The 25,753-nt window shown below is 32.5% G+C and overlaps 2 protein-coding genes across 7 annotated transcripts in view; one reads left to right on the top strand and one right to left on the bottom strand.

Moving 5' to 3' along the window:
* Positions 1-25,753, bottom strand: part of LOC130443444 (midasin) — a 107,057-nt gene that overhangs the window by 19,477 nt on the left and 61,827 nt on the right. The window contains exons 19-21 of the mRNA XM_056778068.1: positions 2,812-2,956; positions 1,526-1,731; positions 138-349 (exon numbers count right to left, since the gene is read on the bottom strand). Coding sequence (XP_056634046.1) covers positions 138-349; positions 1,526-1,731; positions 2,812-2,956 — 563 coding nt within the window. The remainder of the gene's footprint in view (positions 1-137; positions 350-1,525; positions 1,732-2,811; positions 2,957-25,753) is intronic.
* Positions 11,015-25,753, top strand: part of LOC130443445 (uncharacterized) — a 55,980-nt gene continuing 41,241 nt past the window's right edge. For 2 of the 6 annotated variants that reach the window (XM_056778069.1, XM_056778073.1), the window contains exons 1-2: positions 11,015-11,261; positions 20,977-21,151. In XM_056778069.1, coding sequence (XP_056634047.1) covers positions 21,142-21,151 — 10 coding nt within the window. In that variant the 5' untranslated portion in view covers positions 11,015-11,261; positions 20,977-21,141. The other 4 variants (XM_056778070.1, XM_056778074.1, XM_056778072.1 and 1 more) reach the window with 4 other exon arrangements.

The raw sequence follows: 25,753 nt of genomic DNA, 5'->3' as shown, positions 1-25,753 counted from the left end.
AATACTTAACAATTATATTCACTGAAAATTTAAGTAGGTTGAATTATTTTTGCTTAAGATTTTTATAATTTACTATCAATTTTCTCTTTGTTCTTCTCCATGTCATTAAATCTGATTTTTGGATAACATATACATACCTGGATATTTCGCCATGTTTTGGATCCATAGCCAAGAATAGCCTGAAATCTTTATGTGGTTTTATTTCTATCATTTGACCCGAAGAGTCAACACCTCGTTCCGAAACTGTCAGAACTCCATTGGGTTCTAGAAGGGCGTTCAAGCGATCGAGGACTGCGGAACTGCACAGATTGACGTTGTCTATCAACAGCCACGACCCATCTTGTAAACACTAGAAATATTTGTAATTTTATATTAGTTTTAAAAACAAAGAGACTATTGAAAATCTGTGAGCACATTTTTCATTTTTTGTTTTTAGGACTTGACGGTAAATTAAAACTGTGTTGACTGTGAGGAATTGGCCCTTTGTCCCTATTTATACTATTTGTACATTTAACAATCTCGATAATTTCAATTGCATCCAACAATATATTGTTGGATACAATTGTTGACAATTTTACTTTATAATTGTTCCATGATTATGACCGAGAGCATGTTTACCAATATCCAATAGCCACTGTATAATTTACAAGTTATGTGTAAACAGTGTTCAGTTAACTTTTCAAAATCTTTAAAAATTTATGTCGCTTGCCATATGGCCCCATTAAAAATTATTGATTTCAATGGCGTCATCTTTGACTAATACGTCACCTACCATTACAAATAGAAAAATTTAAAACCCTCTATATTCAGTTTCCTAATGTCAATAGTTTATTTATAATCGTTTCAATGATAAGGCGGAGGAGAGGATTCTTGGAGCGCTCTTCTTTGGTTAGTCTCTTCTATGTTTCAGACACGTCAATTTGGACATGAGAAAAATCGCTGCAAAATGGATCTCCAAATGTTTGAATGTTGACCAAAAGCGTGCAAGAGTAGAAACATCGCGTTCGATCTGTGCTCGATTTGAAAACGACGTAGACCGAATTTTTACTATGGATGAGACTTGGGTACATTTCTACGATCCAGAAACAAAGCAACAATCGATGGAATGGAGTCATTCGGTTCTCCAAGACCTAAGAAGTTTCGTGTCTTCTGGAAAAGTTCTTGCTTCAGTTTTTTGGGATTGCCATGGAGTAATCATGATTGATTTTTTTGGATAAGGGTAAAACAATAGCTGGAAATTACTATTCGACATTACTGATTACTCTACGGGAGAAAATTAAAGAGAAAAGACGCGGAAAGCTATCCAAAGGTGTTTTGTTTTTGCAGGACGACGCCCCTGCACACAAATCTCATGTTGCCATGCCATGATTTAGGGTTTGAATTACTAGAACACTCCCGTTGTTCACCATATTTGGCTCCGTCCGATATTTTAACATTGAAATTTTGTTTGGTTCTATAGTAGGCTATATACAGGAAATATATCCTCGTACTATAGACAGATTATCTCACACATATTGGTAATTACCTTAATAAGTACTGAATCTACCCATTCAAACTTGCCTCCGGCGTTCAGGGAACCTTCCGTTTTAATTGCTTGATATATTTTCTCAAGTCGTTGTTGTATTTTGTTAACCCTAGAATTGGACGGTAAATACTGTACAATTTCTTCTATTTTGTTAATTTTTTTCATAAACACTTGTATTTCTTCATCCATCGAATGAGTACGAGAATCTGGAATATTAAGATGTAAATTTATAACATTTTTTTTAATCCCACACTTTATTTAGAATAAAAGATTTTGCCCTAAATCTTGGTAAAACTAGAAGAATCTTTTGAAGATAACGTTGATAGTGACGAAGTTGAAAAATTTTCATATGAACATGAAGGTTGTAACAGAACAATATATCTCTAAGATAACCTATAATTATTAGGAACTTTTAAGTTTTGAATGTTCGATCAATGGTTGTCAAGTGGCAGAAAATAATAATGAAAATGTTTGTACGTTCTCTTGGGATAAAGTTGATTATAAAAAGCTATTTTTCCGTGTTAACTAGGTTAACAAAGCATCCTTGAACAGGATTGCAAAAGAATATATCAGCTGAAGATCGAATGGCTAAATATAAATACTGAAGAAAAAATCAAAGAAGAGAGATTAAAATTGAGGATAAATTACAATCAATGAAAAATATCAGCAAAAAAATATTCCGAAATGTATCAAATAAAAAATATTATAGATAATGCTGATACGATTTGAATCTTTCGATTATTTATAAAAATAATTAATTCTGATTATTGTAAAAAATTTTTTGGACCCAAGGAAAAGTTTATTCATTTTGGTTGGGGTTCAACGTGTTAAATTTCGGTATTCGGTTTCGCTATTCATTTAAAATGTGAATTCATTTCAAAGTTACAATTAATTGTGAATCCACAATAATCGCATTGTATATTAAAATGCATGAAATACGTGAAGTATAATGGTATAGTTAAAATTGTCAGGTGCATGATAGTATTGAACCTGGAAAACTCATATACACGTATAATGTGGTTGTGTACATAACTGGTGTTGTTATTAACGCCAACCAAAATGAATTATTCGCAAAACCACTAACTAAATTCAATTTTACGCGAAAATCTATTATCATTTAATGAAATTACAAAATTTAAAGCCAAAATTATGATAACGTATATGACAGTTTATATCATTTGTTTAAAGAGAACAAATAATAGACGATTAGTCACTTTTCAAACGAATTCTACCCGGAAAAATATGCGATCTGCTCCTAAATAAATGATCCAAAAAAGAGTTATTACCTGAAATTTTCCGATAAGCTTCCCAATGCTGCATAAGCCTCAGGGCATCTATATTTTTTTCGTTTGTTAAAAATGTCTGGATTACTGCGAGGCATATCTCCTCCAGTTCTTGAACTATCTCGTCTAAGTGTCTACTGTAATCGGTCTGGAAAGAAAAGATAACAGTTATTTTGTGAAAAAATTAGGTTCGCGAATTTTATGGAACAGACAAAATAGATTGAATGAAAAATAAATCATTTGGATTAAAAATTTTTTCATTTCTTTTCTTTCTATAGTTAATTATTTGTTTATTATTGAATTAATCCACTTTTTCGTATATTGTTTTATCTAACTCATAATCTTGATTAATGACACGCTTTTAGCAATTTTACGTTTTGTGTAGGGTCACAGAAAGTATTTAGTCTTACTTGAAGGACTAAGAAAATTATCAAATACGAGGTATGGCTATTAAATAACGAGACTGGTTACGAAAAAAGGTTTTATTATAAAAATTATTCTACATTCGAATGCTGCCCTTCAATATACTTCCCTCTCTTCGCCACAAACCTTTCCATACGTTTTTTCCATCGATCCAAGTAGTGCTGGAAGTCTTCTTTGGTGAGGGCGTTTAGGAGCTCTGCCGTTTTTTGCTTTACCGCTTCCATCGACTCAAATCGGGTCCCTCTCAAAGCAGATTTTATCTTTGGAAATAAAAACGCACGGTGCCAAATCTGGTGAGTACGGTTAGTGTTCGAGCACTGGAGTGCGGTTACTGCTTCACAGACAGCGTGTTATGGGCAGGTGCAAAATCTGGCCGTTTTTTACGAACTCGTCAAAACTGATAAATAGTAAGTCTGGTTGACAGTCTGACCCTGTAGAACCCATCCAGTCATCACGATACCGTTAATGTCGAAAAAAGCGAGCAGCATTGCCTTGAATGTTGATTTGTTCTCAGGGCTCTCACTAAAGCGCTTACACCGATCAAAAACACGTGCACGAGATACAGTGTCACAGTTAAATGTCATTCTAAACATAAAATTACTTCGCAAATGTCAAATATTTTATTAATTTCCATTCAAATGACATTTCTGTAGTTCAAGTTTGAATGCTATGTAATGCGTTAATTTTATTATGTATAGTATATAAAATTGTTATGGTAACTGGGACTCCTATCAATACTCGAATGGTAGGAGGGGAGCCCTGCGATAAAGAATATTTATATATGGCATCTTTACGCCCGATGGATGAGATAAACAAGCATGTGTGCGCGGGAACTCTGATAAATCCAAATTGGATACTAACAGCTGCACATTGTTATATGGGATGGGCAGTGGCTGTTATTGGAAACAAGTATAACTTGCTTGCCAAAGTCGATGAAAATGATAATAACAGGCTAGTTGTGGATATATTTTACATGGTGGTACATCCAAACTATAACGAATTGACAAAAACTGATGATATAGCACTTGCTTTCTTGTCTCAAGCTGTAAACTTTATTGATAGCGTAAAACTTCCAAGAGTTGACCATGGAGCAACGTTATGTAAACTCGCCCTAGTTATAGGATGGGGTTACCAACACGAAAATGTTCCCTTGCTCAGTTCAATATTACAATGCGTTTTTTTAAAAACTATGAATTATGTCGACTGTCATAGGAAAGATGCTATTTGTACTTTCACAAAAGATAAAGATGCTTGCAAAGGCGATTCTGGAGGTCCTTTACTATGTGGAGATGTACAATTTGGTATTGTATCGCGTGGAAAAGGTTGCCAAGGCCGATACCCTGGAATCTATACTAGGGTTGACAAGTATCTGGATTTCATTGAAAAACATGCTATATCTTATAGAAGCAGCAGTCGATATTATAAAATTAGGTCAAGTATTATGATATTATTCGTTTTTATTCAGCTTATTTTTATTTTAATAAACTTATGAGCGATATTTCTTTCAATGATAAATATTTTTAAAAGTTTATATTCTTGAAATACCAGTAGGGTGGGTGATTTAATTGCGTTAATCTTCATTTATTTACCATCTACTGTTGTGTTATAGCTAACTGTACCTTTATACAAAACCAGATAAGGCGTATTTTAAAGACGAGTTTCATAGAAATGTTATCATATAATAGTGATTTGTGCAACAAGTGAGTAAAGTAACACTCTTTTTACGGGTTTGACGAATGAAAAAGAAGTCACTTCACTCACGAATTTCATACAAAGATGTTTCTATGTCCGGAGGCCTCCAATCCCTACGCTGCTTGCATCCGTATCAAGGATAAAATTCGCCTCTGGTAGTGGATATCCCAATATTGACGCCGTAGTTTAATGTTTCTCCCAAGTCTCGAATACCGTTTGACAGTGATCGTCCCAGTTACTTCTTTTGAAGGTTGCAGTCCAATTTTTCACGAAGGATATCGATCACCAACGGTATTAACCATATCTTCGTAAATAAGCTTACCTCTTAACCCTTTTAAATACAGGTAGTGTGATGATGACTCGTGAGTCCAATTGGATATCTTTTTTCTTTTAATTTATCGCGTAACTCTGGTTTACTTTTTTGACGTCAAACTTTACACTGACACTTCTAATAAGTTATTGTTCGTTGCTATTGGTAACGCAATATTTTGTTAATATATGGAACTGGTCTAGGTTAACTAGATATCAATACATCCTTTTATTTTCGACTACGAAAAACTACGGAAGTATGCCCTGAATATTGATTTGAATCGTTTATTCACTTCGGATTGCATATTAGTGTTTCCATTGTGTTAATTCCATCACAACGTAGTGTTCTTCTTTCGTACATTTAACGATGTATTCTATACATCGCATTTTGCCACAGGCAAATTGTCTAGTGCTGGTTTAATAATTTGTGACAACAACAAAAACCAGACTTCTGATACAACCTTCATTAAATAATATTGTACTATCCGATTCATGATCAATAAATCAGCACGAACTCGGAATTGGTTTGAAAACACCATGTGAGATTAAGAGGAAGTTTGTAAATTAATATTTCATCACTCAGCAATTGGTAACACTGAAAACGACGAAACAAATGAGTGGCAATTGCCGACACTGAATATTCAAGCGGAATTTTAACATTAATGGTTTAAATTCAGATGCGGATACCACGTCGGACTTTTAGTAAAATAGTGAAGGTGCTATCCTAACCTAACATATAAATTTTAAATAAATAATCTATGAGTATCAGTTTCGAGTAGTTGGTTCTTACCAAGGATAAATAACTGCGATTTATTACGGGATATATTCAATAAAAAGATGCAGTGCGCAGAATTGATGTTGAATACACTATTAAAAACTGGTTTGATCGAGTTGACGGTTAGAGAATAAAGGTATAACTAACTGTTTCCAAAAAGAAAAGAAACATGTGGACACGAAGGAGAATCAACTCCAAAAACTGATAAAATTTTAATGAGCAATAGCGAAGTCAATTCAAGAAAGACAAGCACAGATCTACGAATGGACTGGCTGGATTATGGCGTTAAAGTTAAAAGATAAAGGAACACCAATGTTCAACTACGAATATTATGAAAAATATTTAGAATGCTCCAAAAAAGTCAATTATTTATTATTACCACTAAACCACAGTCACAATTACACTGTCTGACGCTTGTTATTATCTAATTGTGTGATTGTGAATGTAGTAGTGCCTACGAGTTATCTGTAAGACTTTTTGGCCAAATAGGATAAGTAATAAACATAACTGAAGAAGAAAAAATAGACCTAACGGTTACCACAGCTGCTGAAACAACGACAGTTGTCTTTGCTTCCCTGAGACCTATATGAAGTTTATTATTAATTAATTTATTCAATACGCCCCTGTAATAGATGGAATTGAAATTAATCAGTGCCTCGATTTGTCAAGATCGAACGATTTAATCGAAGGTTATCAAGATCAATAAAGGACTCTTATAAATTATTATTTAGTAGGGCATTTTGTTTCGTTAAAAAATTTTTGTTTTGCAGGATGTTCCGCTAAGGGAACGTTGAAATCGTTCAATTGTATTTATTGAAAACAAAATGTTGTATCGCATTATAGAATGCTCTGCACATGTCAGAAATAATATGGATGGATCAAAAACCAAGACCTCATCAACGTGCATAAGAGTACTCACACGATTACGAATTGCTTGATTGGGGTTTATCACGCAGCAGTAAATTTTAATGCGGAAAAAGATTTATTGTGAAATATGTGGTATATAAATGGTAATTTTCTGACGCGCCCTCTGTTTACCTCAAATTACTCATGATGTTTGAAATTTTCGATACATATTTTTTTAATGCAACTAAAAGTTTAAAATTACTTCTTTTCAAGAATTTTTGGAAGAAAGATCAAATTTGACGTTTCGACTATTTTGATAAAGACTTAAAGAAAAGTCGGAAGTAGGTATTGGGCCACTTGAGACCAGCCCCTCGACTCGACTTTTGATAAGCCACATGACCACGCGATTGGCTGGTGATATGGTAGTGGCCACGCCCTCTAGCATATGATTGGTTGGTGATATGGACGTGGCCTCGCCCTAGATGATTTAGCTCCTTATATGGTATGTGTGACCACCTTCTCGCTAGGTGTTTGGGTGGTGGTCGCTACCGTAGGTATCTGTAAAATGAGATCTGTAAAATGAGGTGGTAAGATGGCGTCAAATTTTATATAAATATATTTTATCGTACAATAAGATTGATAGGCGTTTAGAATCCAATCATGAGGGAAACATACTGTCTCCATAAGTCATAAGTGACTGCGAATGAAAAGTCACATTTGTCAAAACAAATCATTATAATTGTGAATATGTATTTTCTCCATGTGGTTATTTTTGTGGTATTGTATAATGCTTTTATCGATATTTCTTTCAGATGCCGCTAATACAAACAACCTCCCACACGACCTACAACCAAAAAATATTCCTCCGAAAAATCAAAGAGTAATTGGTGGTTTCGATTGTAAAGAAGAATATTCATTTATGGTTTCCTTAAGGTCATCAGAATATAAGAATAAACATATTTGTGGAGGAACACTTATCAATTCCAGGTGGATATTAACAGCGGCGCACTGTTACATGTCATCAGCAATAGCTGTAGTCGGTGCCAAGGACAACATTTTGTCACAAATCGAAGAAGAAGGTATAATAGTCGTTGAAATAGAGCGTATGGTGAAGCATCCTTACTATGGACAGTTTAGTTATGAAAACGATATAGCACTCGCACATTTAAGCACACCGGTGGATACCGTAGAACCTGTCAAGTTGCCTGCCCAAGACTATGGGTATGTTTTAGATTTTTGTTCCAAGGTTCTCGTTATGGGATGGGGGTACAAGAATGAAAAGGTATATGTTGTAAGTGTAAATTTACAGTGCGTATATTTAGATCTCGTAGAGTTCGTGGATTGTCAAGTCAAGTTTTCTGTAAACGTTTTATGTACATTCACTAGGGGTAAAGATGCTTGTCAGGGAGATTCGGGAGGACCACTGTTTTGTGGAGATGTACAGTTTGGAATTGTGTCGTGGGGTAGAGGATGTGCAAGTGATTTTCCTGGTGTTTTTACAAGGGTAGATAAATACTTGGAGTTTATTAAAGAAAATGCTAAATCATATCGCAGCAAAAGTAAAAAAGTACTAGTAACACACTGCAGTGTATTTTTATTCAGCTCAACAATTATTTCCACTTTATACGTTTTTTAATATTATCTTTCGTTTCATTTGTTGTATCATTGTTTTAATTATAGTTTTTTAACTTTTATTGATTTATTTTATTATCGAACATCGAGAAAATTGAATGAAGTGCAGCCAAATTGTATAAATTAGAATGGAAATCACTTATGCTGTAAAAATTATGAATCCTTTTTCGTTAACCTTATGATCGATCCCCTCAAAGTAATAAACTTAATCGATTTAAAATGCGCTTGTTTAAAAAGATTTCTGATTTTGGCGATGACAAAAAAGTCAAAGGGCGATAGATTCGGTGAATTGGGTGGCTGTGGTAACACTAGAATTGCAGTAGTAGTTTTCTCGTCATTATGCAGTACTCAATTATTCACGATGTCTAAGCTCAATCTGTTGACCGTTTTTCGAAGTCTATTAGAAGTTTGCTATAATTATTAATTCACAATCTCTCCGGGTGGAACGTACTCCTAATAGACCAAACGACTGTTGTTAAAGACGCAAATGAGCAATGTTATCATTTTGAATTGCTCATGCCAAGATTGGAGTTTGATGATAATTAATACGTGAAATTTGTGTGTGTTTTTTTTTAAATAATTCATGATATGTTTAACTAAGTATTCGTTTTTTAACAAAATGTATGGTTGAGTTTAATGGTGGGTGTGATAAGAGGGTTCTTGACTATTAAAGTTAATAAAACTAAATTATTTTAATTTTTATCGTGTTTTCCGTTGAAGAAAGAAAAAATACACTAAAAAGCAGTAATTACCAATCAATTGGATGTACTCCTTTTTTATGCAATTCAGTCTTACCGATTGTAATAATATATCTTGTTTATAATCAGTAACCGCCATTTTGATTAAAATTTAATGAAATATTTTGTAATAATATGAACTCGTTCAATGATAAGGAAAAGAGCTACAACACAGTTAAAAAATTCCAGAGTAGCATGAATGAAAAATTCTACTACCCTTAATTAAAGTCTTGTACTTTCAGTGAATTCTGGAGTGATATATTACTTAAAAGACTTTTTAAAACTTACCACTTGATAAGGGTAGATTTAATCTGACGCTCACGCGAAAAAAGAGAAAAATAGTACGGTAAAAGTGGTTTGTATGATTATGGTTTATAGTAATTCAAATACCTGATTAAGTCATTTTTCAAAAATTAAATCTTAGATAAAAGTTGATTATCCTAAAGATAATCGATAAGTTATTTACCATGGAATTTAAGATTCAATCTATTGATATTATTGGATATGATTCAGTGCTCGTGATTGAATGCTATTAACAATCTTAATAACAAGATTAAATACATGTTTCATGTCCAAATCACATTTGCCCAGATCTTCTTGATATATGACACAGTGCAGAAACACGTTCCCAGGAAATGAAAGTGCTCTATTAGTCGTAATGTTACATATATTGTGCAAAGAAACATTCTTATATTCTTGAAAAATGCTTTTTTGTGTTTCCTTCTAATGAACAGGTGCAAGCTTCAGTAACACAAAAGTTGACATTAATATCTATTAAGAAAATCAATAACTGAACGGTAAGTTGTGTCCTTATTTTTAACCAACGGAAAAGAAAATAATTTAAACTATCCTATCTTTGTTTACAATCTATTTATCAATTACTTCAAATAGAAATAATTGTTTTCCAAGATAAATTGCTTTATTTTTGTATATATTTTCTTGGGTCATAGCTTTATAAGTAGAGTTATCATGAGGTTGCATTCCTTGAATACAGCTCCACCTTCATTGGAAATAAGAGTGTAGATTAATCTTTAATAGGAGTGAAAAGTATTTCCAAATGCACTGGAATTCTTTGAAGTATATTGCTTAGCAATTAGATGAAATCCATTTTGTGTTTCAGCCTTTTTTGAAGACATAAATGCCAATGAATGTTGATAAGGTGTGGTGTGATTACTTTTAAACCATACAAATAAATGACGTCGGGTATTCCGTTCCCTCAAAGGGATATCGATATTAGGTTTTACCACTGTATTTCAAGTAGAGGATGGAGGACTTTTTGAGCATCTGTTACGTTAATTCAACTGTTAAAAGCACGCAAAAAAGGTTTATCCTTTTTGTGATTTCATCAGAATTTTTTCTCTCACACCAATAACTAGATAAATTAGAAAAAAACTATCTTTTTAACAATTCTCCAGAACGTTTCTGCAGAGATCATCTGGTATTTTTACCACAAAGGAACGTTTCTATTTGACTCGACCCTGAAATATGCGGAGTATGCGCATTTCATTTCAAAATGTACTTTCAGATAGTGCAGACAATAAAAATCATTATAAAAGTAAATTACGTTATATAGTACGAAAATTCCATATTTATAATCGAAATTTTATTCATTAAAAGAATTTTCCCATAAGACCTAGTTATAATTTAGGAAAGTTCGACAAAAAAAATATGTATTTGGATCACCTATTGCCCCCTTTTCAAAATTAGTTCAATTTTTAGTTAACAAACCGTTTTGCAGTTGGAAAGAGAAAGAGCTAAGAGGCGTTTCTGTGGCTCGCACAGAATCCTTTGCAGTATCATCGCGAATTCTCATCCGGAAGCACGTTACGAAACTCATTTCGGCTTAGTGCAGAACTTTTTGACGCAATTCGAAATATTCAAAAACAAAAAATTTTTAAGCAATCTGAAAAAGTGCTTATTATTAAAAATAAGTGTAAAAGTTTCTTTTAACGAAAATTAAAATTATTAATGTGAATTAAATTAATAAAAGTTCGGAAGTTGTTTAAAATAGTAAACGTAATTCGTTTAACATGAAATAGGTATCGAATAAATAATGAATTTTGAATCAGTCCGAAATTAATAAATTTTTTTACAGAATCTACGTTTTTAAAAAACAAGAAATATGCGTACAATAAATTCAAACATCACGTTTACGAGTCTATCTGCAACTGTTTTAAAAAAATCAACAGATTAAGACAATATACTTAAACCGAGTGGTTTATAATTATTTTATTAGATGTTGACTATCATTAGGTGTGTAGAATATATTTCATTTCGAAATATTGTATCTGATCCACTCTAATTTTGAAGTGGAAACTTTCCAAGTTTATTTCCTTGTTAAATAGGTCGAATCGATGTTTTTGAAAAATTTACGTCTTCATCAGGTATTATCACAGGATTTCAAATATTATATGAAGTGTCCTTTTGAAAAAACGATATATTGATACTGAAAATTGTCCCCCTTAGTTTTCTGTCCCATAGCATTAGCTAATAGATTCGTGAGTATTATGTACGAGGGCGGTTGGATAGACGAGTAACTTTCAAAGTGACTTTATTGAAGAAAAAAAAAAATATATAAAATTCAATGAGTGAATGCATTGGGACGAGTAATAGCCAATACTCACGAATAGAGCACAGCTTTCAGGAAAAAACACAATTTATTAACAATTTCTGTGTGAGTAGAACTTGTAGTTGTAATTGTTGTTAACACCTTGTATATTTATTTTGTTACTTCCTTATTTATGTTGTCGTCGATGTAACTTTCGGCAATTCCGGACGATTTCCTCCCTTTTTTCATAGCTATACACACACTTACACAAATAGTTGTCGATGACCGATGCCACTAGCCAATTTTTACATGGTGCATTTCCATGAGATGGTCTTGGAGATGTCTTTGGTGACATCTCGATCGTTCAATTTTCATGTAACGTTCTATAGACCTCCATTAAACCCATGATTAAAGCGAAATGTGCAAAACACGTTTGAAATTTTGTTTTTGATGACATACTTTGGTCAGTGCCTCCTGTATAAAAGTCGTGGTTTTTTTTTGGTCAGTATGGATATTCAAGGTACTTTTTAGCATCGTGTGTGTTACTAGTAAGAATATTTGTACTTCTTGTTTAATTGGCGAGTAATACTTTTTCAAAAAAGTTTTTTTCGTTGATTCCCACTTAGATTTTGTATGTAGTAGCAGATTATCTAATGTTCTCCAATATATCAGTACTGTTACGTATTTCAACATCATCGGAAGCACTCGTATCATCTTGCACGCAAAAACAAACATATCTCAACATAGCAATTCTCAAAATGTTTCCTCAACTCTTCACACTTATTCCAGATAGTTTGCAATTTTTTGGATTTGTAGTCTATATCATCGTTTCTTCATTCGTGTGAAATCGCTTTCCACAAAGCTATTTTCCAAATTTAGGAAGGAAAGTAATCGAAGGGAGCCAGATCAGGTGAACATTGTGGATAAGTCATCATTGTCGTGATGAACAAACATTCTTTTCTTTAGCAAATACCTTAGATTTTATTCATTTTCGGTATTAAAACGTGTGGGTAAATTAGAATTATATTGGCTAGTTGTCCTTTTTTTTATCTAAAGTATCAATTTTACCTTTTGATTCCAACTTATTTCGAAATATAATGTACAGTGTATATGGGACATAAGAAGGTGAATTTTCACAAAATTTCGTGAAAAAAATGTTTAATATAAAAGATAAAAATTAAAAACGCAAAACTTTTTTTCCTAATTTGTAAAACTAAACCTGTCAATATTCTGGAATCAAAAGATAGGAATACCACAGGGATAAGAAGAATTGAGCAATCAGGGATGTTGCCAAATGTATTGCAAACTTTTAAAAATCCTATGGCTTGTTGTATTGAAGAGAATGGACAATATTTTAAGCATCTGCTGTAATCGCCTTTACTGTATGTTTTCTAAAATTTGTAATTTTTCTACTTCACAAAAGTGGATCCACTTTATAAAAAAAACATTTAAAGATTTGTCTTCAGTTGTTGTATGTTTTCTGCGCCATCATTTGGATAAATTTTTTACTGAACCAGTTTCGTTCAACTTTTTACTAACTTATTAACACTAGACCTTTTCACGAGATTTGTATTAGCACATAAATTATTGAAGAATATTCAAATTAAACGATTTTATTCAATCGTAACCATCTAAATGTACAATATTCATTGTATGGAAAATAATCAGTATTTCCATGAATATAAAATATATAGGGTGATCCATTCGAAATAACAAAGTTCATTAGTTTTCTGGAAGAAGGAAAGGTCTGACACCAATAGTACAAGCCGTTTCCGAGGTAATTGAGGCGTTCCATACATAAAACTCATTCTGTATATGCATCGTTACAAAGATAAAAGGACTTTTGAATAAAACTATATTTTTTCACAGCATATAATTTGGTATTGAAATATTCACATTCCATTATGTTATGGTATTCATAATATAATAGTTTTCATAACGATACATCTTCTTAACCAATCAATCAACTGTTTTCATAATGTAACGGTGATTTTCATAACGCCTCGCCCTGTCCTCCAATAAAAATTACGTTTTTTTTTTCACAAAAGCGACGTTTTCGACACTTAAAAATAAAACCTATAACATAAATTGCGATTGATCAATATACAATTGTACAATTTTAGTATTTCCATTCTCATCTCAAGTTCAAGTTGTAATTTTCCAATGAATAAGCGCCGATGAAAATGATATGGAAATACAAATAACATACGCAGATATTAGAAAAAAATTAAATGAGTATCCTCAGATCCTATCTCTACAAATCCTGTTTTATCTACATGGACAACGTAATTATCTTTTCTAAATCATTACATGAGCACCTCGTACAAGTATTCTGAAAAAACAACCTCAGTTGATTAAATCTAAATTTCTCACTGAAGAAGTTGGATTTTTAGGCCATATTGTAACTTCCTAATCATGCCAAAATAGAAGCCATCCAAAAAATTCCCCCTTCCTAAAACCATTAAAGAAATAAAATCGTTACTAGGGCTCATTATCGAAATTAATAATCCTCAGAATCTTGTGAAAAGTGTAAACAAACAGTTATTGAGCAATGCTCTGAATTAAATACTTTAACATTTATATGGTTTTCGTATTATTTCCTTTTTACAACGTCTCCTTTATTCGAATAATTCTTCTTAATCTGAGTGTCTCGAGAAAATCCACAAAAGCCATTTAATCGATGATATCGCTCTAAAGTTATTTTTTCTTGTTAATAGGTTTATTATGAGTCCGGTAAAACGTGTTCTGGGTTAATTTACTTATCATCTGTTAAAAATTATTAATTTCTAGTCTTTAATTATTGGCGTGATTTTCACATCTTGGTTGAGATGATATCCCAGGATACCGGGATTCACTTATTCATTTGCGGTTATCCACCCCATCATAAGTATTTGGTGAAGAAGGTGCCCTGTTATTTCCATATATCTAGAAATTGTAGGAATGGGTCTAGTTGCCGATTTAAACATTCAGTTCCGGCCATCTATGAGTTTTACAGGAGGAATTACAACCGTCCTGCATCCGGTCCTGCTTGGATATAGTGAAATTATAGAATTCGGCGAACGCCTTTGTTGAAATGCTCGGAATTCGTTTGATCTTCGATTTTATAGCAAGCGGTTTATTCACATTGTTTCGATTAATTTCTAGGAAGGAATGAGTTTCTGTAGCGTAGTTTGGTTATAATAAATAGTCGTAGTGATAGTTATTAGTGAATTATATTAATTAGTTAAGCGTAGTGTTTAAATGAATTGAGAACGTAAGGGTCAGTATCTATTTATTTACCCAACGAATAGAAAGATTGTAAATAATGTGTTATATCCTTTATTACTAATACTAATAACTCAACGATTTATGGTACGCCAGTGATATCCCGAAATTCAAGTCCTCCGTTAAATATAGTCGGAGTTCGATTGGAACGAACAAGCAAATTTAACTTTAGGCAATTGATTACACGTAGTAGATCATTTTGAAGTCGAATATGGCAAGTAAAATTTTATTGCTGGATGCTTCCTAAATATTGGAATTTATTTACTTTAGTATATCATCTCAATTTCGCAAATCGATATGGGAGTACATTAGGCATAAATCCCTAATTGGAATATACGATGTCGAATGAAGAAGGGAGATTATTAAATTCTATTTCAATCTACATAAGCCTTCTCTCTAGTATTTTGAGCACGTCACTGAAACAGATCTGGTGCTACTAATTAAAATTGATATTGTTTTGCGGGTGATGAGATGGAATGTGAATTAAGACGATGACATACTGTATCTCGGAAACAACTACTACCATTATAGTGTAGTAGTATCTCAATCTGTTTTAAAAAGTTTCTATCAAACATGAGGGATAACGTAACCTGTTGTGAGTGAATAATTATTTTTCGATTCTGTTACTACACGCGTTATATTAGTTTGTATTCATCTATCTAAACTCACACTATTCACTATTACCACGACACGCACAAGCGCAATTGCACTGCTCGGTCTCTGAGGATGATAATTTGGTTACCGAAATACGCGTCATACAGCGCAAATGTCAGTGTTGGTATGAATGTAGCAGTGAACTAAGTGCAACTTAGTATCTAAAGGACTACCAATACATTATTTTCATAAATTCGAACGATTATCCTTGCAGGAATAACATGTAACGGAATCTTTGGCACAAAGTTTAGCATACTTGTCAAATAGAAAAACAATAAGTTCATAAATTTCAACTGTCCCAAATGTTTGATAGCAATCGCTGGAAAAGTTTTCCAATTATTTATTAAAATCTGTTACATACTCCTCTTAATATCTAACAATTGAATCCAACTTATTGTTTGCTAACATCCGACTTATTTCTCAAATATGTAATGGATCGTTACGCCTGCTTCAGTTGTCAACAATAATAGTTGACGTAATAGACTCAGTGGCGACGTTCTAGAATGTAGAACGCGTATTTCGTGGATTTTATTCGAATCGTTATCAACTGAATTTTTCAAATTTTTAAAACTATATATGTAATGTGTTTGTAAGTCGTCTTGTAGTAAGAATTTTACGTTTCGACTTGTTGCGGTCTTTATCAAAATATTACTTGACATATTCACATTTTGCCAAATTATATTGATAAATAGATCACCGACAACATGAATATCAAAATAGAAATCCGTTTTAACCACAATAATATTTTTTTTCTGTTGTTATTTCTCAAACTTAAGTAAAAGCTACCAATTGAACTTTTGTAGTTGATATTTTTCTAAAAACTGAGATATCTACCCCATGTAAACAGTATCGCAATCATTACGAGGTATCAATATCTCCTCAAACCCAATCAATCGTCCTCTCCAAGAACACAGCCTTCATATATGGCTCGTAACGTATTTCACAATAATTTCTAAAACGTTTCATCAAATTTTTTGCGAGTTTTAGTTTGAAGGATATCAGTTTACTATGGGCTATAGGATCTATCTTTAGAAAAAAAAATGTTATCCTTATATTTAGCCGAGAGCGACAGGCGGAAATTGCAAATAATCGTCTAGAATCTCAATCAATCTTGTTTTCTTGGTCGGAATATTCCAGGGACGCATCCAATTGGAAAGTTTGCAAATGGGGATAGAGAATTTACGCAACTGTCTGATATATTAAGAGACTCAATTGTGGAAGATTTTTTCTGGGTTAGGTCATATCGAGTAAATAAGGAATTTTGAAATTCAGATAAAATACATTTAACGTATCTAAAGCTGTAACAAAATTTCTCAAAATTCACGTTGACCAACTAGCTCCGACAACTAATTGACATTATTATTATTCAATGACAACAACCTCAAAGTAAATTCTTTCCATCGATTTTTACAGGCGCTGTAGCAATTCTAGAATGATTATGATGATCCTGATTTTATATTTTACCAAAAATATTCGTTTAACGAATACAAATTACTGTTTCATGGTTATGTCGTTGAAACGCCAATGTGGTTAGACAAGAGCTTAACTTATTTCCAGAAATTTTTTCGAACTCATGATTTTTTTACAATCGCAGTCGTAGACTGTGAAAGAAAGTTTTGGAAAGTAATATCCTGGAAATGTGTAAATTTTTTATCAAACAAAATTAACGACCAAGAAACTCTGAAAACAAATTAATTCTCGTACTACCTACTTTTACACAACCTTTTCCTCTAACTAAATTGTTCCAATGGATTCTGTGGAATAACAATCAAATAGAGAGAATCGATAAGAGAAATATTTGCTTTGGCAAGTGAGTTTCGATATTGTAAACAACCTAAAAGAATTCAATAATAAAGCTCTATAATGCAGCCCACTTGACGCTCTATAAGATAATAATGGAAACATCTCTTATTTCTAATGCTTTTACCATTAACTAAAAAACGGTCCAAGAAGTCGTAAATTACGATAACATTCGTATTATGTTCTTTGGTCGATTGGTCTGTAGTTATTTTCATGTAATATTTGGAATTGATGAAAAATATTCAATTCAATCTTCAAGCTCCTGTTTCTCCTATTAGCAGCCATTAAATTTATGGGTATTAATGTGCCTTTCTTTAAATTATTTTCCACAAATTTCCAAGCATATTTAATTTAATAAAATACTATTCTAGTTGTTTGATGTATAGTACAGCTTACTATACAGAAATTTCCTTATCGTTTGTTTGGCAATCCTGAAAGGGGTTTTTTCTTTTTCTCATTAATTTGGAGGGGGAATCACCTGACTAAACAAAAAATCTATATTCCGCTGGCGCGCTATTTCCTGAATTCCGTCTACTATCTGTGTCGATGTGAGTTGTTTTTTTCTACCGTTTCTTTAGTTTTTAAGTCTGTAAATGTAGTGAAATGGCTTCGAAACGGAAAAATACTTCGGTTATATTACAAGACAAACTTGAAGTGTTAAAACACTTAGACAATGGTGAAGGTGCCTCAAAATTAGCTGTTGAGTTTAGAGTGGGGAGTTCCACAATCACCGACTGGAAGAAAAACCGATTAAAAATAGAACAAGTTTTGTATTTCTTCAACGATTAAGTGTATCGAATCTCGTCAAACAGTAAAAACTACACCATTCAAGAAACTTGACAGTGCTCTGTTTGTTTGGTTTTCTCAAGAGAGAGAAAAAGGTATTCCGATTAGTGAGTCTTTTTCTGCTAGTGATCGTTTTAAGAAGCGTCATGGCATACGTCAATTAGCCATTACTGGGGAACGCCTATCGTCTAATGAGGCTGCTGCAACTAAATATTTAAATATATTTGCTGACCAGATTGCTTCATGCTTCGGCTGCCTTTGATATTGCAGTACGCTACGTTGAACAACAGTCCACCTCGACCCCAGCGGATACGTTGTTTCTGAGACGTTGGCGTAACTTTGTCCCGAGAGAGAGATCTTCGTCAAAGTATAGTTTAGAATATTGTTTTGTTCATTACAATTTAATGTATTTGAAAGATACTGTAACTTTTATTAATACACTAATTATTTTTAAACTTTCTTCGTTTTTTCATTTTTAAAAATATCCTTATTTCGGTTTCGGATTAAGCAGACTTTCGGATTATCGGAACTCCACTGTACCTGATATATTTAATACAAAACCCTAATAAACCAAAAATTTTTGCATATCTTCAATTTACTCTGTTTAATTAGTGATATTCTTCATTTTTTTTTTCATAAGGATAACTTTAATAATATTGAATATTAGCCTCTAATAATCTACTAATGTGTTATCGCCCTTTTTAACATTTTTCATTCTTTCTGATTTCTATGTTGATTAGTGGTGAAAGGCTGAAATGTATTTGAGTCTCTTATAGATGAATGAATGTTGTCGGTAATGGGAACCGAATTATTTTTCCAGGTTCATTTTCTTTAACAAAGTTGAATTTTATTGTGATAATGAATCAAAAAACTCCATTAAAAAAAGAATAACAAAAGAAAAACTTGAGAAAATAATCAACGCTTGGCTCGCTATGTAAGAGACTTTTGGGAACTGTGCTCAGCATTAAAGCATTTATTTCACGTCTGCGGCTTTTATATATTCCAACAACGTATTTTCACTAACAATGAAATTATAAATGGCAAAACAGTATTTCAAATAAGTTGATTAATATGATATTTCCGAATATTTCACTAATTTTCCCAACTTTGAGTTCAATGGAGTGTGGTGAAAAGTTAGATCAAATCTTTCTTTCTTTTTTGAGGCTTAACGATACCAAATTAAACCACTAAATTGGGAAGATAATAGAAAAGATGACTTACAATGGAGACTTATTCCAAACAGATATAATTAACAGATTAACAGACTTCAGTCTTGAGACTTCGAGCAATTCTTATACCATTTGCCACAATAAATTCAATGATATGATGACGAATCTGAGCCTATTTGTTAAATAATTGTAAACTGGTTGGTGTATCGAAAGGCTAAGCCAAATATTTTTCTATAGTAAATTTCCCACTGAAAATCTATTCTTTCGTCAAAGCGCCCTCGTATCCATGTTTTTTCATGTTTAGTTCTTTTTAAATATCCTGTTGGTATGTGATTAAGAATATTCTCATGACTTCTACATTATAGTGGCCTAACAAACTGTATTTTATCACTTGAATATTCATCATTTTTAAAATATTTTAAAACTTAAAAGATGGTATATTTGACTTAAAAAACTTTATTATATTTTCATATAGTAGATATGGCAACAATATAAATAACACCCTAATATCGGCCAAAGCTTTACACATCTTCATACTTGAAACTCGTTCTTAGAAGAGAAGAAACAATATATGACAATCAAGTAAACAAGAAATATCGATAAGTGAAACAATACCCGATAGAAAGAAACTCTAGAAAACACGATTTAGTCTTTAGAAAACTCTATCTGAAGCAATTGAGTGAAATTTCTAATCGAATTTATTGTTTTTACGTTACCAATGCAATTTCTGTCATGTATTTAACCAACAAAATTCATTCTGAACTAAGGAAAAGCTTTCAAAGAATAATGTAATAATTATTTACGTTAGATAGATGTTTATGGACGAGGTGACGAAGGAGCCGAGTCAAGAATATCTAATCGATTACCTTAATAATAACTTCACGGACGTATATCGTAATATGTTTTATTTTCATACTGTTTTCGGTTTTAAATAAAACGCAAAATTATAATAAAATACTAGCTTTTACCTGCGGCTTCGCATATTGAAACCTGGTACTATTAAATTCCGACCAATACTTCCGCATTAAATTTCGACGGAGCGTGGTCTGCATTTCTGCATTATGAATTCTTCTCGCCAATGTCCATGACAATTGACGTTAACACCATTCAGTACCAGATCGTTCACTATTGAAGACTGCCAAACAAATTCCAAATAACGTGACGTCTTCAAACTTAAATCAAATTCTGTATACAGTGGTATATACAGTGGTACTTTTCAAGCAACTAACGCCATCTCTAGGTCACGCCAGGTACTTCTGGAACCATCCTTGCATTAATGAAAGTCTAGAGTTTGATTTAGTAGTGTTAGAACTTTGTTTCGTAAAAAATTACGTGATAATATTGAATATCTCCTATTAAAAAATTTGCTGTCGATAAGTTGATTGAAAGAAAGTTAAAATTTGATTAGAATCAACAAATTAATTCAAATATTCAAATGAACCATAGTAACTGGTATATTTATTTTCATTTAACTAAATTATTGTAAACAAAAGTGATATCAAGTCTAATTATCGTGATTTAAATCGTTCATAGTTTAAAATAAATCAATTAAATCATGGAGAAACTGGGAGAATAAAATATTAAATATAATAAAAATGAGTGCGGTGAAAACCGAGGAGATTCAAGAATTGAAAATATTTGAATTCATAATAACAACGTGACTGAAATATATCGTGAAGGTGGCAGAAACTTATCATCATGGCTGCAGGTGAGTAAATTGATTTAAAAATAATGAAGATAAACATTTTTTTTGTATAAATATAACAAAATTTCTCAAACTATGCAGCAGAATTCCTCTTTTCGATTTTATCATTACCACAATGACGTCGTATTAAATAAGTATGAGGTGTATCTCAATTAAGTAAGAACAGCTCCAAAATACCACTTGTAAATACGTAGTTAATGGGAAGCTTTCTAAAATAGACCTTTCCCAAAATCCCTGACAGTCATTGGAAAAATGTTGAGATCCTATCTTAAACAAATACAAATTGAATCAAATTTTTTCAAGCGATTGAATACGTAGATATAATCGTTTAATTTTTAGCCTAAAAACAAAAGGTCAGCATCCCCTGTTTAACCCCGTAGGGGGTTACTCTGTAAAAGGAATCTATTCTCCAAAGATAGTTTTAGTAGTTTCAGCTTTACCATGATGAATTCGTCAGTTAGTCGCTCAAGAAATGCTCCTTTATATATTTAGATAACAAATACACACACCTATAGTCAAATTTACAAGTGAAGGGAATTATTCATGAATCTACCTACTTTCTATTGTATTCGTTTTGTATTGTAAGATTTATTGTAGACTGACTTTACTAAATGTCTTCATAAGCGTTTCCACATGTGTCTTACCAAATTACTTTTTTCCTAATGCGACGTGACAATCATAAATATAATCAATTGCAGCCGTTCTATAAAATAGATTCAGTATTCAAAAGAGAATAAACTGGCATACAGGGCCAGATATAATAGTAATATCCATCGAGGACGGTAGTCAAATTATTTGAAACCACTTTATTTATTTATATTTTGTGTTAATAAATAGTTTTTCCAAAGTTGTGAATTAAGTTTTTTAACTAGAGTCAAAATGTTCGTAAACCGTCTGTTTAATTTCATCGTCCCTGTTAAATCTTTTACCTCATACACACACAATATACTTTTTAGACTTTGTCATCATAAACATTAATAATTAAAATTATTATTTTGTATTCATTGTACCAATATTTAAGCCAAACATTTTTCCATTTTCAGAGTATTTTAAATTGAGTTTGGTTATTTAAAAATTATTTTTTTTGACGGTTTTACAAAATGTATTATTTATTGAGGCAGAATATTATGGTAGGGTGCATGGAGCGCACGTGCATCGAGCGTACACTACCCGAGTCGAATCCGAAAGATCCTTCGACTTTTGAATAATTATTATCATTAAAACAAAACGAAAAACCATCAGCAACATCCAAGATTTTACAAAATCAGCAAATGTTCGATGTTATGTAAAATATTGAACAAAAATTATACAGGGATTAAAGATACCGTCTTTATACCTGCAAATGTGTGCTCTATGCACCCTCCTATATAAACTGTGGTTCGAACCACCGTGCACTCGATTATTACCTGTAAATAAAACCATCTTCGTTACTTTATAATGCGTGATTTAACAGAAGAAAACAAGACGAATTATATCTCAAATTGTCATTCAAATTTCTGGGATTTTACTATTTATACTGTGCACTGTTTTTAAACAAAGTGTAAACCAATTTTAACTTAAACTGAAATTTTCGCAGTATTTCAATTCAAATTTAACTGATTTAAAACACTATTAAGGGAATTGTAATTAGTCAAAAATCATATCGGAAACTTTTATTGTCAAATTTTAATAAGAATTATCGCGGCGGCGTTTCAGCGTAGTCGTTTATAAAATTCTTGAAAGAGGTCCTCGTGTACACAATATATTTCTCCAGAAATTTTAGTATCCGACCCTATTAACCTGGAAAACGTAAGATGGGCAGAGCTCGAACGACGAAGGAACGTGATGATAAATAATTGTAGGTGTTAACGTTTTATATTATCCGATTTAACGAACACCAGCTGCATCTATTCTTAGGAGAATGAAATTGCGAGAAAATTATTTGTCTCTGAATAGTTTACTGAACTGTTTTGATTGAAATCGTTTTGAAAAGGGAAGACACAGAATAACAGAAGTTGGAAGTTAGAGATATCGATATCATAGCTCATTGTAAACTCGGAAGATATTTTGTGAAAAATAAGTTTAACATTGATTAAGATTCATATGAATCATCGGGTGCAGTGGTTAGATGTAAATGGTGCAGTGCAAAATCAGATGTTACTGCCTTATCATATTATCAACCAATCTAAAAACATATTTTGCTTTTTGCTGTTTAGTTGATTTACCGAATTAAATCGTGGTCGCACTTCGCTATAGAATGAATTTCGTGAGGGTCGTCCAAAATCGGCTGTTGTACTAGAAAACATGATATTCTGATAAAAACTTATTTATTAGAGTTTTTAACAAATTGTGCGAGACTGGTAAGCTTCCCAGTGCTAACATATCATCTGAACGCGCAACTCGACAAGGTTTGGTTGAAGTAAAAAATATTCTGCATGATCTAGTAGAAGAACTACTAGATCACGGAGAATTGCCACTCAATTGGGAATTGCACAAAAAAGGGTGATAAACGAATAAGGCTTACATCCTTATCACGTATAGAGAGTACAGCACCCACAACCAGAGGATTACGCTAACCGTATGGAGTCTTGTCGGTGGAAAAATAATAATCATCGTGTTGTATCGAATATGTATACTCTTTACGGATGAAGCTACATTTATCCGTGATGGCATTAATAATACTCGTACTATCATGTATAGTCGGACGAAAATCCCCACGCAACAGTCGAAAGCAAGTGGTGTGGTGTGGTATGGTTGACAGTTATTTAATTAGCCCTTTCATCTTGGAGAATCGTATCACAGGAGACAACTACCTAAATTTTTTACAAAATGAATTAAAAAGAGGATTTTCCTGTAAATATTAGAATGCAGATGTACTATCAGTACGATGGAGCTCCTGCACATGTCGCTCGTCAGGTCAAGCAACATTTGGACGAACGTTTTCCAGGGCGTTGGATTGGTCGTGGAGTTCCAGACCTCACACCACCATATTTTTGTTTATGGAGCTGTTGTGTTTTGCGAACGCACTCTTATTTTATTTGACTAATCATCAAACTTTTTTATTCGATTAAAGTTTGCTATTATCGCGACTTTAATAATTGGACGGCTTAGTTAATTGTATATCAACGAGTAGTGATTGTCAGGTTTTTCGAAACACAAAACCACAAATAATGTAGAAACTTCTCGATCTTTTAATAACAAAAACAAATCCAACTTTTCGCTTGTATAAAATGAAATGCCGTGCAACACGGAGAAGTTTGTTCATATATAGAATCAAGTAGAGGCCGCAGAAGCGGGAGATTGAATTCAGTCCAAACTATTTAATTACTTTTGAACAGCTTTCCTTGAAAAAATACCAAATTAATGTGGTTTCACGGATTGCAGTTGGACTAACTTGTGATACGATATTGTTTTTTGTAACGTATTAACTCTCAGGAATGTTTTGCCAATTTTATTGTTACGTGAACTGCTGTGGTCGATTCTTTCATTTTATTTCAAAAAAACGATTCTATTCTTTTGTTGCCAATATTGATTTCAACATATTGCTAAACGTACAGAAGTATAACTCAGTTATATTTTGTTTAAAGATTTCAGAAAGTTGTAAATTGCGAGGTAATAGGTGAAATTGCATATTTCCATTATCACTACTAAAAATTTTGTAATTATCTAAAAATCATCCCTCACCAATTATCGACTTGGGGGATTTAGGAGTAATAAATAAAAGTGTACTAAACACAAAAAAATTATTCCAGCCATCGGTCATCTCTTGTTAAAATAATAAAGAGGGTTAAAGAATGAAAATTTGACATTTTCGACAATTACGAGAGGCAATGGACCCAGATGACCTAAATGATAATGATAACTGTTTCATGTAGCACTATTCATTTGTGAAATATTAAAGTTTGATTGTTTCACATCAAAATTGTGTTAAATAATTCATACGAAATTATCAAATATTTTTTCATTGAATCATGATATCATACTCGAAAAATTCCATCTAAACGGAAAAACTGAAATCTCAATAGACACTGTATTAAAAACGAAAAATATAGCTAGATCGAAAAAGTTCGTGAAACTTAATTTGAAATTTTTTTATCTAGAATAAATAACAGCCGTAAAGCATCATTTCATTATAGAAAATATTTATTTTTTTTGCTTGAACATTTCCAGCAATTGGCGATGAATAAACCGGATGACTCGAATCATTTTTCTGACCTATATTTTTAGTGATGGAACGTTCACGTAATGATTTTAGTGCCGTAGGTAACGTAAATCGTCGTTTCTGTGCAGGCGAATTGGAAATGGTTTCTACGAAAGATCCACTTACTTAGATTGAACCCTTAGGGAGAAAAGTTTAGTAAACGATAATTGTTTCATTTTAAATGAGAGATACAGAAAGTATGAAAAGATGGACTGCACTTGTAAAACGAGCAACTGTCCTCGAACAATTTTTCTTTGACTCGATGTAATATTTTGCACGTACCGTACATAAGCCTAGCAATTAATATTTGGGCAAATCCGCAACTTTTTTAGATGAAGAGATTTTTTAACGCCGTCATGAGTCTAAATAACTTCGAATCTTGACAGATGTATCCTCCGGAAAAACGCATGTTTCATATGGAAGAA

The sequence above is a fragment of the Diorhabda sublineata genome, chromosome 4 (genome assembly GCF_026230105.1).
Source record: "Diorhabda sublineata isolate icDioSubl1.1 chromosome 4, icDioSubl1.1, whole genome shotgun sequence".
Classification (NCBI taxonomy): Eukaryota; Metazoa; Arthropoda; class Insecta; order Coleoptera; family Chrysomelidae; genus Diorhabda; species Diorhabda sublineata.
This window is presented reverse-complemented; position numbering and strand designations above follow the sequence as displayed.